Source organism: Acartia tonsa, chromosome 5 (assembly GCF_053477335.1).
Source record: "Acartia tonsa isolate MP-2025a chromosome 5, ASM5347733v1, whole genome shotgun sequence".
In the NCBI taxonomy this organism is placed as follows: domain Eukaryota; kingdom Metazoa; phylum Arthropoda; class Copepoda; order Calanoida; family Acartiidae; genus Acartia; species Acartia tonsa.
In genome coordinates, this window is record NC_137264.1 from 26,428,251 (window position 1) to 26,446,636 (window position 18,386).

Sequence of the window (18,386 nt, forward strand, 5' to 3'; positions counted from 1 at the left end):
CTTATGAACACAATCGTCTTCTCTAAATATTATATAAATGTATGAATATTTTAGCAAGTCTGATGGAATTTTACTAGAAGAAAAATCAAAATACATTCAGCAAAATAAAAACATTCTAGGAAAAAAGATTTTTAAATAAAGATTAAGATAATTATAATCGATTCCAAAGGAGAAAAATAGGACAGCTAATATAAATATTTTACAAAATTAATGAGAGTGAGACTAAATTTCCATATTTTTTCTACAACAAAAGTTTTTCATTGTGACCATTTACATAGAGTAATTTTAATAATAGATTCTCTGCAATAAAAATACTTAGTTATTAGTTAATGCCATAAATTCATTAATATGAATGTTTTACTATTTCTTATTATTTGCCATAATTAATACTTTCATTTAATGCTTAAACAATAAATAACGTTATTTGCACGTAAATAATAAATAATGCATTTTAATGATAAATTATCTAATTTGACTTTAAACATAATTCCGTAATATATTTCAATTGTAAAGCTTGTAATATTCTGAAAATAACTGAGCAAAAAATGTATACATAATCAATCTAAAATATTCGGCGTTTTAAAACCATATATACTTACATTGTTCAAATTTTGAATGTTGCCAAAATGCTGCATATTTTTAAAGTGTTGATTCCATAGACGTCCAAGGGGGGGGGGGTAAAGTGGCGATTACCCCCCCCCCCCACAAACGAATTTTTAAAGTAAAATTGTTAAAAACAAAAATAGTTTAGCTCCAGATAAGGACTTCAAAGATTTTTCATTTTTTAAAAGATGGTTAAGAATCTGAATATTGTTGGTAATTTTTCTTTTGAGGAGGGACGTAAAAGGAGCATGTCGCGCGCCCAAACATTTTACCCCGGGGGTAAATATTTTTGGGGGGGTAAACAAAATTTACCCTGCCAACAGATTTCAGGGGGGGATAATTCCCCCCCCCAAGCAAATTTTACCCCCGGGGTAAAAAATTTTTTTTTTGGGGGGGGGGTAAAAAAATTTGCGGCGCGCTTTGCGCGCCATTTTACCCCCCCCCCCCCCGTTAAAAAATTTTTACCTCCTTTAGGACATGTTACAATTGTCCTATAGATTTCAAACTTTGCATGGTGATTCTTGTAGTTGTTAGGTACGCTTTAGAAAGCGTAGCAACTCTATTATCGTTACCAGTATGTCCATATGTCCATTTTTAAACATGTTGATTTTTTAACAGCAAATTTTATATGATATAATTATCCGATTTGTCTTATTTTTGAAATACTGATACAACAAAGAACTATGTTATATGCGAAGCATCTTTTAGAAGTATGTCCTTGAATATTATCCTTTATTTAAGCAGTTTTCAACAAATTTACTAACAATTTTGTGTTGACTTTTATACATTTATATTCTAACTAATGTTCGTTTGTCCTACCATTTCAGAGCTTCGCTTTTTATGGATGTTGCCATCCTTGTTTACTTATTCCTTACGTATAAATCCTTTTTCTTATTCATAAATCTTTTATTTACCCTCAGACCAGGACTTTTTATACAACAATGTGATCAAGAACGATTTACCAGAAGAAATAAAGTAAGTGCAAAATAGTGAAGCCTTTAATAATATTAAATGAATACCAGAGCAATCTTTCGGAAGACAGTGAAAAAAAAGATATTATGAAAAAACCTACACAGAATTCCCATAAACTTTTCTCGATTATTTTTAAACAATTCGTCCTTAATTTCATCAAAATAGGTGCTGTTCTGCATTAAAAGATCTTTAGTTTTCCGTAACTGTTACATCTTGCATGCAATAATAATTATCAAAAGGTACGTTCATTTTTCACATGTTTTTCTTCTAGCTTTTTTACACACAAGTAAAAACGCTGTCACTTTATATGTATTAATATTTGTTTATCAAGCTTTGGTTCTATGAATGTCATTCTAGTTTTATATTTTAGGAATCAATTGCGTGGAGTTTTGGAAATATTTAAAGCCAAAGAAAGTTTGTTAAATATCCCCGATGTCTCCAACAGTGAACCTTATCAGAAAAAAGAAGAAAAAGGTACACGTTTTTCTTTAGATAGATAAATAAATACAGTAATTATAACATGCAATTAAACAGAGATATAGATTAATAGATATATAAATATAGAGGATAATTATAGTTCACTGTAATTGCTAATAATCAAAGTGGATAAAAAGAGGAACACTGCTGTTTAAATGGAGTTGTTCATGTTTAGAATCGTCTGCAACTACAACAACGACAACTACAACATCAACCACAACAGAGCCAACGACTACAACTACGACTACTTCAACTACAACTACAAGTACTACAAGGTGATTATTAATATATGAACTATCTGAACAAGTCGAAAATACAAATAAAGGCCTCCAATTTTAGCAGCTGATAACCTCAAAACGTATGATTTGGGCAGTCTACTAATAGAACTAGCACAACAATACCTATACAGCTAATCTTATTATTTTCATGAGGTACGGAGCATTAGCAAACGCCCAAAAAAATCTGCGTTTAACATGAACTGAATGGTTCCAGTAAATTTTTAGATCTCGGCTATCAAACTTGTATGTCTAGAATTGTTAAAGCTTTAATTATGTTCGACCAATGTCTATGTATAACATTGGCAGTAAAAATAACTTCTTTCGTATTTTTGAGTAAAAGCAGAAATAATTATAAAAAAGTGATATATTAATTTATTTACAACTAGCGGATACGCCCCTAGAGGCATCTAGTGGCACTTTATATTAAATTTAACCCTCCCCCAAAATAGTCATAAACCTTTCCGGGACCAATGAGAAGCTAGCTACCCTGCAAAGGAGAACCCGATCGGTTCAGCGGTTAGCGAGATCCTTTAGTACAAACATACATTTAAACACATAAACATCCTGTTACTTTATTATCAGGATTGATTCTTTTTAAAGCCAATAATACGAGAACAATATTGTAAGAAAGCGATGTTTTTCTATGTGCCCGTTCAGATTATCAAGATATTTGTACGTTTACACCAATTTTGCTAAATTCAAAAACTTCTATCTATGAATGGCTTTGGGTTGGTCTAAAAAATCTTTATAATAAATAAACCTAACTTTAAACAATAGAACAAATATTTTTTTAAAAATTTATTAAGTTCAACGAAAAAATCTGGTGTTCTAACAACACGACTCCCAACATCAAGAACTACTTTGAAATCAACAACTGAAGACATATTTTCATCCACTAGGTAAAATTTCTTGTCAAAATTATCTTGACCAATAATTACTTATCTACTCAATATGTCCGTCAATGTGTCTGTCCATCCTTAATCTTAAGTATTAAATAGGTAATGTAATTAATTTTATAAGTCAATTTTGAATCGGCTGCTATATTTAAAGGCTTCTAAAATTTCTCGTGGATATTACCTTGACCAATGTGCATTCTTAAGCATTTTCTTGTCTCACTAATATTTTCATTATTTGTTTTTATTCGATATAACTGTTTGTATTGCTGACCCACAGACCTGGTTTTAGTCTTGATTTTAAAAACTTTTTTAGAGTTAAAGTTGTGCAGGCATTGGGCCCTTGTCAGAAAGATACTGAATGATAGTAACTATTACATAATGAATTTTAAAGTATCGCTTCGAAACCTATTGATATCCGGTGGATTAGAACCGGTTCTCAGCCATACTGAAAATTATGTATAGTATCGTATTATATCCAGTTATATGATGCGATAAATAACTATTAAAGTTTTAAATTATAAACACACTTTTTTTTTTTAGATCTGACCATGAAGTATCTTTTGGTAATACAGATGAAAATTTAAATGCCTCTGTGAGAACTTTCCGAGCCCAGCCCTCTAGTGGACAGAGTATAAATCCTGCAATCAGAACTTTCAGAGCGCAACCTGCAAATATCCTAGGTAAGACTTTTTCTATTTTTCTTAACATATTGCTACTAAATGTGTTAGAATCAGTAGATTGCATAGTATTTTTAAGTAGCAAAGCTAGTCTAAAGAAGGTGTCTTAACTTTTTTGCTTTTTATTTAGAATAAATAGTCGGTGTTTTTAGTAAGTGATAGATGTAAAATTTTCCATAGAATTTAGATATGTAATCGGTTTTTTGTAGACCTCTTATTTTTTAAGTAATTTAAGTTTTTTAAAAAAATAAGTCGCTTTTAAGGTACTAAAACGCAACAAAAAAAGAGAAGAAAATTGCCATTCTGAACAAAACACATATATATTCTAACACAGGCATAAAAAATATGGGTTCATATATACTTTTAGAATCAGAAAAATATTACTAAACCTTTGTAAGCAAATTTGAAAAAAGTAAAAAAATAATAATAATAAAAATGGCCTAATATATCATATTTTACAGGCAACACTTAATTGTAACTATTAAACTAGCCAATCACAAATCTCAAAAATTGACAAATTGGGAAGCTTAACCTCAAAAGTTAACCAATAGAATTGACAAAAAAAGGATAATGTTCATACATTATATACAATAGATACTACAATAAAAATAGTGATACTTACATAACATGTAAAGAATGAAAATTATGAACAAATATGCTTCAGTCTGTTTATAAACTTGAAAACAATGCAGTTAAAAATGCATTATTGTTTCTTGTTTAAAAAATATCTGTTACAGTGTATGTACATTTATTTAGGTTTTGTTCAAGTCAACCCTTTTAAGCCGAAAATCATGATTCTTAAAACAAAAGTTAAGACGCCTTCTTTCCAAATATCCGTCTGTATTCCAATTCTGTATTACAATTTCTTTATAGTTTCATTAGAATCAATTTTTCTCTCAGTCTTTAAAACATAATTATCAGATTCAAATAAAAAAACTAACATCAAAAACTGTGCAGAAATAATAACACTGCTTAACAGTGATTAATCAAAAGCTGGTTGAAAATGAACAAACCTGAGTATATGTATATGAATAAATGCGGTTCCATTGGAATTCAGCCCACATGGGATTCAACCCACAGAATTCAGCCCAGCGGGATTCAACCCAACGGTATCCAGCCCACACGGGATTCAACCCACGGTATTCAGCCCACATGGGATTCAACCCACGGTATTCAGTCCATACGGGACTCAACCCTCGGAATTCAGTCCATACGGGACTCAACCCTCGGAATTCAGTCCATACGGGACTCAACCCACGGAATTCAGTCAATACGGGACTCAACCCACGGAATTCAGTCCATACGGGACTCAACCCACGGAATTCAGTCCACACGGGATTCAACCCATTATATATGTAAAATTTCCAGTTTGAAAAAAAATATTTTTTTTTTAAACTTGAGAACAAAATTTTTAGAAATTTTTTTTTAAAGTTTTAAAAAAAGTTTATGTAAATTTTTTTATTGTAGAAATTATTTTTAAAAATATGCTTTGTAAAAAATTTGAGAAAAAAGAATTATTTTCTAAAAATTTGTTTCTCAAATTTGAAAAAAAATATTTGTTTTTAAAACTGAGAATTTTATATATATATTGGGTTGAATTCCGTGTGGACTGAATTCTCAGTTTTAAAAACAAATATTTTTTTTTTTTAATTTGAGAAATAAATTTTTAGAAAATAATTCTTTTTTTCTCAAATTTTTTATAAAGCATATTTTATAAAATAGTTTTTACAGTAAAAAAAATTACATAAACTTTTTTCAAAACTTTTTTTTTAATTTTCTAAAAATTTAGTTCTCAAATTTAAAAAAAAAATATTTTTGAAAACTGGCAATTTTAGATATATAATGGGTTGAATCCCGTGTGGACTGAATTCCATGGGTTGAGTCCCGTATGGACTGAATTCCATGGGCTGAGTCCCGTATGGACTGAATTCCGTGGGTTGAGTCCCGTATGGACTGAATTCTGTGGGTTGAGTCCCGTATGGACTGAATTCCGTGGGTTGAGTCCCGTATGGACTGAATTCCGTGTGGGCTGAATACCGTGGGTTGAATCCCGTGTGGGCTGAATACCGTTGGGTTGAATCCCGCTGGGCTGAATTCCGTGGGTTGAATCCCGTGTGGACTGAATTCCAATGGAACCGAATAAATGCATAACTTTGATAAATGTAACATATGCTTATCATTAAAGCCACTCCATGAATAATTTTATCCAATTTACATGAACCTATACGTTATTATTATTATTTAAAGAATAAACATTGGGATGGGGGTTTACTTCTAGTTACAGTGTTTATCTTCTCTTTGGGGTAATGAAACCGACTGCAAATTACAAAAAATTCCACTTGAAAAGATTTGCTTTGATTTTCTAATTATAAAAAATCTTTAAAAGATTTGATTTGATTTATTAAATATAAAAGCACAAAGTATTTTTTTCTACTTCTCTTTATTTCAAAAGAAGTCTTTTAAATTTTGTCATTTAAGCTTGAATTTAATTGTGTTGTTAGTTCATTATGAACAAGGACAATTGTAATAATTCCTATAGGGACGTAGCAAACATATCATAAAATTACAAAGGGAGGGGGGCGGTTTAATGCAACCATCTAGTAATCAGTGAGCAAATGGCAATTAGAACTCGAATTTTGATATGAAATTTTGCACGAGTAATCCTTGGTAGGTCTATTTTCCCTAAATTGAACAAAAAGTTGGAGAAGTAACGACTAACGACTGACGGCTAAGCCGTTTAGTCATTTTTTGACTATTTTCAAGGCAAATCATCACGAAACCTATCTCCACATTATACTCTTTGCTGCTCCAAAACGTTTTCAAACGGTGGAAGCTGCTAGTTGTTGGTACTAGAAATCTAAAATGTTTTTTGTATCATTTCACATATTTTAAAGCAAAAGTATTTTTCAAAAAGTTGATTCCTACATAATTTATGGCAGATTTGCCCATAAAAAAAAGCCAAAAAACAGCTAAACGGCTGAGCCGTTAGCCTTTAAATAATAGACCTAACAAGGATTACTTACGCAAAATTTCAGATCGAAATTCGAATTCTAAGTGCCATTGGCTCACTGATTACGAGATGGTTGCATTAAACCCCACCCCCCCCCCCCTTCTTATTATTAGCATAATACCATTACAATATAATTTTTTCAATTTACTGAATCTAATAAACATACATGTCAACAAAGTAAATTTAGAAAGTATAATTGTTAAAAACAGAAATAGTTTAGCTCCAGATAAGGTCTTCAAAGTTTTTTTTTCATTTTTTAAAAGATTGTTAAGAGTCTGAATATTGTTGGTAATTTTTATTTTGAGGTGGGACGTAAAAGGACGCATGTCGCGCGCTGAATTTATTTCCTCCCCCCCCCCCCCTCACAAAAAATTATATCTAGGGTCAGTTTACATAAGGAATGTTGAGGTATTCCCTTTTTTTGGGGGGGATACTAACACGTATTAAAAAAGAAAATAAGAACATAAAACCTGGAGTAAGATTCAGGGTTTTTTTGGGATAATTTTTTTTGGTGAGGGAGGGGGTTGAAGTCTAATTTATTTTTAAAAATTAGGTAGACACCTCCAAATTCGTTACTTCCCGCTAGCCTTGGACGTCCTTGGTTCATTACTTACAAGCAACGTAAAATATACTTTATAGTTAACATTAAAAAGAAGAGTGGCTTTGAATTTTATAAGCGACCTTGTAAAACATTTTGTATACATATAATTCATAAAATCATAATAGTGTGTTAACAAAACAGCAAACTAATTTAAATGAATGTTCTGGTCTTTCGACTATCTTGCTTTCTAACAGCTGAAATGGTCGAGAGTGGCTGCTAGTTTTATAAAAGCGGCCTTTGAAATAGTTTTATTTGTTTGGGAAACGATAAATTTTGAGGATATTCTAAATTGAATAAACACTTTATTCGAATTTTTATTTCATAAATGTAATGAATATAAAATTATATGTTATGGTGAAGCAAAAGCAATTTATTTCCTCGTTTAAAATAATAATTTGAATTGCTTCCAGTTCAAGGATAAAAGGCAGGGTTTGGCTTGTTCAAAGGAGAAAGTTTCACCCCCTTAGAAATTCTTTAGGACAGCAGGTCGTAAATATTGCAGGTTTAATGCGGTGAAGCAAGTTCTTACAAATAGTAGGGATGACATAGAGTGAGTGGAGGGGGCTCATAATCCTATCTATTCTAATCAGGTGTGTTACAGTTTTTTAGACCTGAAATAAAGGGGTATCATTCCGGGATGCAATTGGAGAGAAAGAATTTTGCACCTAGAGGGATTTGTAGTTTTGTAACAAATAATATTTCACATCTCCCCTTCTGCTCCCTTTGGTATTACTCCCCTCCCCCCCATTCTATATCTGTATAACTTTTTAAAAATTACTTTTATCATTTATATGCATTGTGATAAGCAAAATAACAATTAAATATTGTTGATTTGTAAATAGATTAATTTAGTACAATGCTCAAAAAGGACTGTCCTTTTATAGGGGAAATTATTGCGTGAACAACCCTTTCCTGTTTCCTTTACTATCTAAAAGATCCCAAAACCCACAGACTATGCAAAATGTATCGTATCTTCAACAAACAAGAACGATAAAATCCACTAGTGCTTAATTAGATACCGCAATAACAAAATTAAACTGAAAGTTGGTTCATTAATCTCTTGCTTGTGCTAATTTTCATCCTATATAACTTTTATTTTATATAAGAAACATTGACTGAAGCTGCATAATACATGCTTTTATATATTACTAGCGGTTTCTTCCCTAGCCTCTAGGGGTTTTGCCCCAAGAGGTAATTAATGAAAAAAAAATTAAGTACCTGGTGAGAACTAATTTTAAATAATAAAAAAAAAAATTGGAAATTTTTTCATTTTTAGGGGGGTTGGGGGGTGTTCCACCCCCCTAAGAAAATAGCTTAATACCACCACAGGACCAATAGGTATATACCCTGAAGAGTTTAATTCGATCGGTTCAGTGGTTACCGATCATAAGTGACAGACGGGCAGACAGACAGACATCGTTCTACTTTGTATTATAGACTAGCGGCTACGCCCCCTAAAAGCCTCTAGGGGCACTTAAGGTAGGAGGGAGTAAAGTCGACCTCCTCCCATTTTAAAAAGTAAAAAAAAAATATTTTTGGGAAGAGGGGGTTGTAGACACCCTCCACACCAATAGTTTAAAACCTTCCCGGGACCTATAAGAAGCTTCACTTTAAAGGAGAACAATACCGGTTCAGCGGTTAGCGAGATCCTTCGGGACAGACAAAAAACGCTTACTACTTTATATAATACTAGCGGCTTCGCCCCTATCCTCTAGGGGCTTTGCCCCAAGAGGTGATCAAAAAAAATTTAGGCGAAATTCGTAAAAGGACCAAGGAAATCTTCTGCATAAAAAAAGGACCAAGGAAATCTTCTGCTAAAAAAAAGGACCAAGGAAATCTTCTGCAAAAAAATATTTTAAGGGGGAGGGGGTTGTAGACACCCTCCACAACAATAGTTTAAAACCTTCCCGGGACCTATAAGAAGCTTCACTTTAAAGGAGAACAATACCGGTCCAGCGGTTAGCGAGATCTTTCGGGACAGACAAAAAACGCTTACTACTTTATATATTACTAGCGGTTTCGCCCCTAGTCTCTAGGGGCTGTGCCCTAAGAGGTAATTAATGAAAAAAAATTAAGTACCTGGTGAGAAGCCCCCACTCCACCACTAATTTTAAATAATAGAAAGAAAAAAATTGGAGATAGAAAAATAGCTTAAAACCACCACAGGACCGATAGGTATATACCCTGAAGAGTAGAATCCAATCGGTTACCGAGATCTTAAGCTTCAGACGGACGGATGGACGGACAGACAGACATCAAGCTACTTTGTATTATAGAGGATAGACCACAACCGTCAAACACTTTATTTACAGACTTACCGCCTAAAGTATTTATTAATAAAAATGCACTTTTCTAAAAAGCTTTAAAAATCATCTAATTTGATTGAATAAAATCAATGAAATGGAAACGCTGTTCACCATTGAAAAAATCAAAATTTTTTGTTTGAAGGGCATTTAAACTGCATCCAGGGAATCTAGGAAAAGTAAAAAAATTTGTTACGTCAATAATGATAAGCTAAAAATAAAAGATTGATTTATCGTCTAATGAAACAACCTTGTATCTCTGGTACATGTTTGTAAGGGGAAATTCCTGCAACAAAAAAGTTAACTTTTTAGTAGGAAGACTTCTTTACCATTGATTGTGTCTCTCTGTCCTCCTATAATAGGTTATTCAGGACAAAACAGATATTTTTATCATTGAGAAAGATGTTTCTTTCTCAACCTACTAAAGTCATGACTTAGTAAATTATCATAAAATGTCTTAGACCAAAACAAATCTTCCTAGGTAATTTTGTGACGATACTTTCAGCTGTTTTAGGATGTAATAGTAAACTTCCGATTCGAAATTATTCTTTTGCGAGTTAGCATCTTTACAATTTGAAATTACCTTAAATTCACACATTTATTAACTGGCAGGCATCACTTTTTTAACATATACTTTTTTGAGATTGGCTTTCAACTTTACATCAAATAAATTTTAGTAATGCTATGCTTCTACTAAAGAATTGTTATCTTTACGGAAGTGTGGAATTCATCGTGTTTTGTCGCTCAAGTTTGACATTGGTCTAGTAACAGAATAGAAAATAAGTAAATAAGCCAATATATTTACTAATACTAATAGCTAAAGAAATAAAGCTTCAAACTATTTTTGCTATTCTTTTGGGGAATAGTCCCTTACGTTTCAACGCCCCTTAAGGGGCGATTCGTAGTATTTTTAAAATGGCTTTTTATGGGTTATTTTAGGTTAGGTTAGATTATATTGGGTTAGGTGATTGCCCCAAACCACAGGGTTAAGCAATTGGCCCCGCAGGGTTAGAGCCCCCCGCAGTGGCTAGAAATAGGAGAAAACCGACTGTAAAAAATACGAAGAATCGCCCATTAAGGTGCGTTGCTACGAAAGGAACTAAACCCTTATATCTTATCAGATTAGATACTCAGTGAGCTAACTGTGATTGTTGGATGATTGTACATAAAGGACACTATAGGAGTTGAGATTTAACTATAAAAACAAAAAGTAAATGCATTAAACAAGAAATTAGCTCTGTATATGGATGAAACTAAACAAATTTTGTCCCACTCGACAAAGACAAATATTTTTCTCATGGAACCTGAAAAATGTATGAATTATCTGTCAAACTTATCAAAATTCTATGCAGACAAACGATGTTATTCTTACCCCCTATTATCATTTACTAATATTAGGGTGTAAAATTGTTGCATGGACAAAAAAGTATTTAATTCTGTATAGTTTTTGTCCTCTTGTTATCCTAGTGTGTATTTGAATTATATCGTGGGGATAGAGCAAATAATTTTATTTGGTTCTATGTGCCTTGTTAAAGAATTGGCCTTTCTTCGTGAATAGGATATCACAAATTATTAATAATGTCGTTTTATATAACTTTCATAAATTATATGTTTATTTCGTTTCAATGTTAAACGGTTAGACAATCTACCCTTATTATATGAATTTTTAACAAATCTGTGCATCTGCAGATTATTTCACGCTTAAATAAATGTTTATATAGAAAATTATGCAAATTTTAAACTTCGTTCACATGTCGGTGAGGCTACTCTATATGATAAATATCTTAAACCTTACAGCTCGGGCCCCAATTCCCACCTTAATAGATCGGGGGGGGGGGGGGGGGGGGCTCCAAGAGCCCCCACTCTATCTCGGCTCCTGTTACAGATAAAGACGTAAAATTTTTTTTCTGGTGGTTCATGTGTATTTTTGGAGAAAATTACTTTTACTAGTCATAGCGGCCAGGCCGCTCCTTAGCCGCTTTTTAGCGGCCAGCCGCTAAATTTTAAAACAGCTGTAGAGCGGCCAATTTTGCAGCTAGGTTGACCAAATTTTAGGACGAACTATTATTTTTCATAACAAAAAAATTACTTCTTCTGATCATCGCCGAAAAACGGCAAATAACGGAAACCGCCATTTTCGGCGGTTGGCGGCGCCAATTAATATTTTTATCAGTTTGATGTTGCTCAAGGATTTACCAAAAAAAATTATAGGTCTCTAGCTGTAATAGAAGCCACGATATTCATGATATATGTCTGTAGTAAAAGCCGGACAAAAATCGGTCATAAAGTCGGTCAGGGAGCGGTCAAACGGTCATAACACAACTTTTCTCAGAAGGTCATTGATATCTAAGTATTCACCAAAAAAAAGTTAGGTTTCTCTTTATACACAAAAGTCATAATGTAGAAATTAAGATTTATTTAGAATTTTTTTTCTAATTTTGGTGCTACCCAACCGACTTTGACCGGAGACCACGACCGACACAGACCAGATATCCTAATAAAATCAACTCTTGCCGACGTATAATTACTAAACTTAAAAAGTCATGAAGTCACAGCACTCCATCTTACCTACAAAAAAAATGAGTTTGAAAAAACTAGAGGGGGGGCTCTTGGAGCCCCCCCCCCCCCCCGATCTGTAAGGGTTAATAGAGAAAGCTTTAAAAACAAATATTATTATTTTAAAAACTAAATTATGTCATCTTTAATAACAGCTGAGAAAAAAAATTGTTTTGGAGCATTACCGGTAGACTGACAGACAATATGATTAATAGAGTAGACGTGCATTGGACAGAAAAATAAGCCATATATTTAAAATTGCAAAAGATATAAATATTTTTCTCATTATTTTATGTTCCTTAGAGCATTTCAAACAGACCGACGGACCAAATGAAATAAACAGTAGATGTCTTTCGATCTGGAAAATCTTAACCTTATATAATCAGCCGTCTTTCTAGAATAGCAGCCGAGTAAATGGATTTTTAGTAGCGAAGCTTTTCTATAATTCACTTTGTCAGTCATTTCGTAACGCTACGGGGAAACGTGTTTTTCTCGGCTATTATTCAAGATAGACAGCTGAAAGTTTCATGGGTTAAATCAGATTTCATTCTACATATTGCCACCAAGTTGTATTGAGATTTGATATTTGTTGTGGTGCTTGATCAATCACGTTTTCCTTACTAGCTAAGTCCCTAATTGAGAAGGTTTATATGGCAATTGAAAGTTTTTTCCAATTACTGACAACAAATATTTTATAATATACTCATAAAAATGCCTTTCAGTGGGTGAAAATTGTTGTTTCTCTGTCGGTCCGTCAGGAATGCTTCAACAGGCCATTAAAAATTTAAAAAGATTTCGTGATTTATTTTATGAAGTTTAATATTTTTTTTATGACACTGCTCTATAGTTCTTGAACCTCGCTACTTATGAATTATGTCATCCTTATTTATATCATAAGTCAATTAACTGCTAGAGTTTTGCTGACAGGTTGACGGACCAGGTAAGAAATAGAGTAAATTTTCATCGACCAAAAAAATTGATACCCAAAAAATCAGCTGTCTAGAATAGGAGCCGATTAATTAAATTTTTACAAAATAAATAAATTGATCGTCTTTGCATTAACGATAGACTGACGGACCAAGTGGTATTATAAACTGGATGCTCATTGTTATAGGGAATATATTCTACGTTCAGCAGTCTTCTTTGTAATTCACGTTTCCCCTATACCGTTTCTTAAAGACGGAAATTTCGAATTTTAGAATATTATTCTTTTAATACATAATATGTATTTGTGAATTAAAATGAAAACTTTTTTATTACAGTAAAGATAGTATAAATAAATTTTATTGTTTTTATTAATTAGTTTAAAATTCATTTAACATTACATCTTCAAAGAACTTAGAAGTTTTATTTATCTATGTCAAATATTTTACACATTGATTTAATTTTAATTTTCAACCGTATGGTATAATATACTAGAGGTGGCGTTCTAAAATTATCCCGCTATTGGCTAGATTGAATATTAATCTTTTTCTTCCACTGGCCTATCTCTGAATATTAATCAGTTTCTTCCATTGTCCTATCCTATGGTCAATGAGAGTTTTTTATGGATTATTGGAGCTCTATGAGTATTAAACACTCTACTATTGGAAGACTCGAGCTCATTTGTAGACGTTTATTTCCTATATAGATCTGTCATGGATCTTGATGCAATAAAGCAAGCCGTTTTATAAAAAATCTGTCGAAAATAATTCATAAGGTAAAAAACAGAAAAAGTAGTCGCTCATATAGGTATAGAATAAGTTAAAGAAACTACGTAAGTAAAAACTGAGCTGTTGACATTTATAGGAATATATTAGGTTTGATATTCATGAACTTGATAAGTCGTGCTTCACATTTGAGAAATTACTGTAAACTCAAAGAAATTGTACACTCTAAAAATAATGAATTGAAGAAATAGTTCCGTGTAAATTTGACGAGTTACAGGGTGCTTGGAGTAGTTATACTTGAAATGTTTTTGTAAAAACAATGTTATACATATATTAACTAGTTAATAACAAAAGAAAATGTTTAAGTCAGATAAAACATTTTTAAAGTGTTGCTATTTAAATACTACACAGTAAAATATTAACATCATTAGATTTTCTGTTTAAACACAATTTTTCGACCTAATCCCTTTCTTAGTTTCATTATTCCAGAAATTTGTGAATGTTCCTCACTGAGTATCTAATCTGGATGGAGAAACTACCTACCTAGAATGTTTAGGATTTTAGAAAGGATTATTTTAGTTCTAAGGTAGGTGTTAAAGATGTTTTAGGAGTTAAGGGTTGGGGTTGGTTAATTAGATATATATTTTTAACCATTCTAGCCTGTGCATTTATTCCTTTGTTTTATTCTTTTTTGTATTGAAATCGTGGTCAGCTTACTATTAGGAAAGTGGTAGACTATAAGATGTTTGTAGTTTCATGTCAATGTTTAAGAGAGAGCTTTAGAAAAATAGCGATTTATAAAGTAATTTGTATCTTAAAGCTTCGCTACTTGTTGATGTTGTCAATCTTGGTTTATTATTTTTTTTCACTTTACTAGCCATATTTTTTACAAAAAGAACATCTTTTGATTTTTGATAAAATGAAATATAGAATTAATAATTTTCTAGGCGCACTCCGTGTTCTTGGATTTTATATATTTAGATAAAAATCTTTCTATATGGTTGACCCCACCTTGTGAATTATCACACCTGGTGTCCACACAATACTGAACACACCTTGTGAATTAACACGCCTGGTGTTCACACAATACTGAACACACCTTGTGAATTAACACACCTGGTGTTCATACAATACTGAACACACCTTGTGAATTAACACACATGGTATCAACACAATACTGAACACACCTTGTGAATTAGCACACCTGGTGTCCACACAATACTGAACACACCTTGTGAATTAGCACACCTGGTGTCCACACAATACTGAACACACCTTGTGAACCTGGTGTCCACACCTTGTGAATTAACACACATGGTATCCACACAATACTGAACGCACCTTGTGAATTAACACACATGGTAACCACACAATACTAAACACACCTTGTGAATTAGCATACCTGGTTTCTACACTATACTGAACACACCTTGTGAATTAACACACATGGTATCCACACAATACTGAACACACATGGTGTCCATACAATACTGATCATATTTTGTGAATTAGCTCAGCTTAGCTTACTAATTTAAAATCATAAGAATCTCTATATATTAAAGTTTAAACTCTATAAAATTATTTTTAATTTTATTTTTTATCTAATTTCCTTTCGTATTTTACTTTTTTGTGATAACGTAGAAGAATCTAATCTAGAATACAATAGACCTAGTTACGCTTTCTGAACTTTATTTAATATAATGAAAAGATGAAGATATAAACAAAACCTAAGCACTGTTATGAATTAGAATTATTATAAATTGAATGAATAAACTAAGTAATAAGTAGCACGAACAAACAAACCTTTTAAAACGATGAACCTTTGAAATAACTTTGATATGTACATTTTTGAAATTTAACAATTTATTCATAAGAAATATACAGGGTGCACCACATAAATCCGGACTTTTTCTTATTTTTCAACAAATAAACATAAAATCGTCAATTTTAAATATTTTATTGAATTTTAAAAACTGGGAAGCAACCTAGGTCTATGACTATTAGATTATTTTATAAAATCGCCGCCAGCCTCAATCACTGCCTCTACCCGCCCCCTGAACCGCTTGCCTAACCTGATCACCATGTCCCTGTACAAGCAGGCGAAGTTCTCCCTGATAGGAGCAATGAGACAGGTCTTTTTGGTATGGGCGCGTCTATTGATTCATGCTTTATTGGCGCTCCAGGCCAGGATTAAGATCGGGGCTGTTGGGAGGCCACATCTCTTTGCCGGAGTACTTCAGCCAAGTTAGCTGGGATAGAGTGCTCTAACCTTTTCTAGTGCTTTCACTAGGTATCTGATAGTATCTCCAGCAAGTTTCATTAGTCCATCTCACCTACAGATGGGCTGAGGTCAGATTTGGTAGGCCCAAGCCATAAATCCACGGTAAACTATCTGCGCAATTCGAATCTGCCTTGTTGAACATATGCGCGGCCAGCTTGGCATACACGTCCTCTATCGTCCAAAGATTTTCATAGGCAAAAAGGTCATTACCTAAGCTTTTTATAGTGGGGTCAAACGCCCTGATTGGTCAAGTAGTTTTGGCGCTATGGCCTTTTAAAAAAAAAGTCCGGATTTATGTGGCGCACCCTGTATGTTGATGTTAAATCTATTGATATATCTCTACATGTTATCTGCAATGAAGTCTTAAGAGACTTTTGATAATAACATCAAATATTTTACTCCATATTGTACAATCATTTATTAGATCCATAATACAAGGAGTAGAAATATGCATGTATTTTTTTAGGTATAAAAGCAGAAACTAAAACTAAGTAGGAAAGACTATATTATCTTTATAGAATATATTAACATTATCAGAAAATCTTTTTAAAATTGGAGCTCAGATCAGTACCCATGGTTTATTCATACTGGTTACAAACCTCTGAAATTCAAACTTAATTATGATTATTTACATCAAGCATGGTAATCTGATTTTTTAAAATTTAAACATGTTATACTTAATGACAATACTCTGTGAGAATGTTTTGCTGTCAAAATGCACAAATACATATAACCTCTCATTTTGTTCAGTAAAAGTGAAATATTACGCCAATCTTTTAAAAAAAGGTTTTTAAATAATTCCTTTATGTACAAGTTTGATGGTTTTTGACCTTTAACTCTGTTTGGCTGATTAAACGTAACCTTTAAATTAGTCAAGTACCATGATACTTATATTCTATAGTAAGTGTAAGTGATGTAAGGGATAAGGTATTTAGAAAATGTTTGTTTAACTTTACTTACAGAAACAGTACTCAAGAATTTATTACTCTTAAGAAGAGAACATAAAAAATTTTGAGTAGAAATACTTACTGCATATCATATATAGAGGAGGACTCCATAGTCAGTTCCTCATTAATAGTTTAAAACTCGTCCAAGTCCGTTGTATTATTATTTGAACATTGGAAAATGGCGTTATACTTTCCCCCCCCCCCCCCCCCCCCGACTAAATGACTGGGTTAGGTTATATGGCTAGGGGTCGAGCGCCCGCGGCTAGGCAGGCCAGGGGGCCGTTTTTCTGTGGGGGGGTATAAAAATTGTCAAATTTTGAGAAAAATTTCCTAAGAGGATAATACCTGAAAAATATTTTTAAAAATCAATTTTACTTTTACAACTACTTTTCCACAAATCTTTGTATGGTAATTATTACAAAGCTTAGACATGAAAAAACCTTTAAATAATTAAATTTTGAAATTTATTAAACAATAACCTTCCTACAGAACTTCTTAACACAAGTTATTTATTTAACGAAATAAAAAAAGATATACCTTGCAACAAAAATCAGTATACATAAATAAAGAAGTTGAGAACATAAGTACATCTTAATTTTAAAGATCTTTAAAGTTCAAGCAACATATCATACGATAACTGGTAGCTGCGCCCCTAGCTTCCAGGACAGAAAAATAGCATAAAACCATCTTGAGATTTTAATGATAAAAAACTATGAACAACTCAGGACTTCATGAATTTTCCCTAAAATTTAGAAATCAATCAGATCATTAATTACCAAAATATTAAGCTAACGACAAAAAAACTTTCTATTTTACATAAAATCAATAAGAAACATCTAACATGTCTATAAAGTAACGAAAAGAGCTATCCGTTATGGACGTAAGGCCAATTAGAAGGCTGAATCCACTCAACAACCAAACACAAATGAGAATCTGTAGATAAATACTTGTATTAGTTTCCCCTTTTCCACTGCATTTTTAGCTTACAAACAGAAGTTGAACCAAAAATTTTTAAAAAGACTATGAAAATGGTTACTGGAATCATTTATGCTTAAAAAAGTAAAATTACTCGTAAGATTTAATAGAAAAACAAAGTTAGAAGGATTAAAAAGTAGATTATCATAAAAATACTCATT

At 32.4% G+C, this 18,386-nt stretch overlaps 1 protein-coding gene across 1 annotated transcript in view; it reads left to right on the plus strand.

Moving 5' to 3' along the window:
* The first annotated feature begins 37 nt into the window (after positions 1-37).
* Positions 38-18,386, plus strand: part of LOC145320078 (uncharacterized) — a 116,104-nt gene continuing 97,755 nt past the window's right edge. The window contains exons 1-6 of the mRNA XM_080162519.1: positions 38-117; positions 1,522-1,578; positions 1,946-2,049; positions 2,228-2,327; positions 3,137-3,229; positions 3,767-3,906. Of these exons, the coding sequence (XP_080018645.1) occupies positions 38-117; positions 1,522-1,578; positions 1,946-2,049; positions 2,228-2,327; positions 3,137-3,229; positions 3,767-3,906 (574 nt within the window). The remainder of the gene's footprint in view (positions 118-1,521; positions 1,579-1,945; positions 2,050-2,227; positions 2,328-3,136; positions 3,230-3,766; positions 3,907-18,386) is intronic.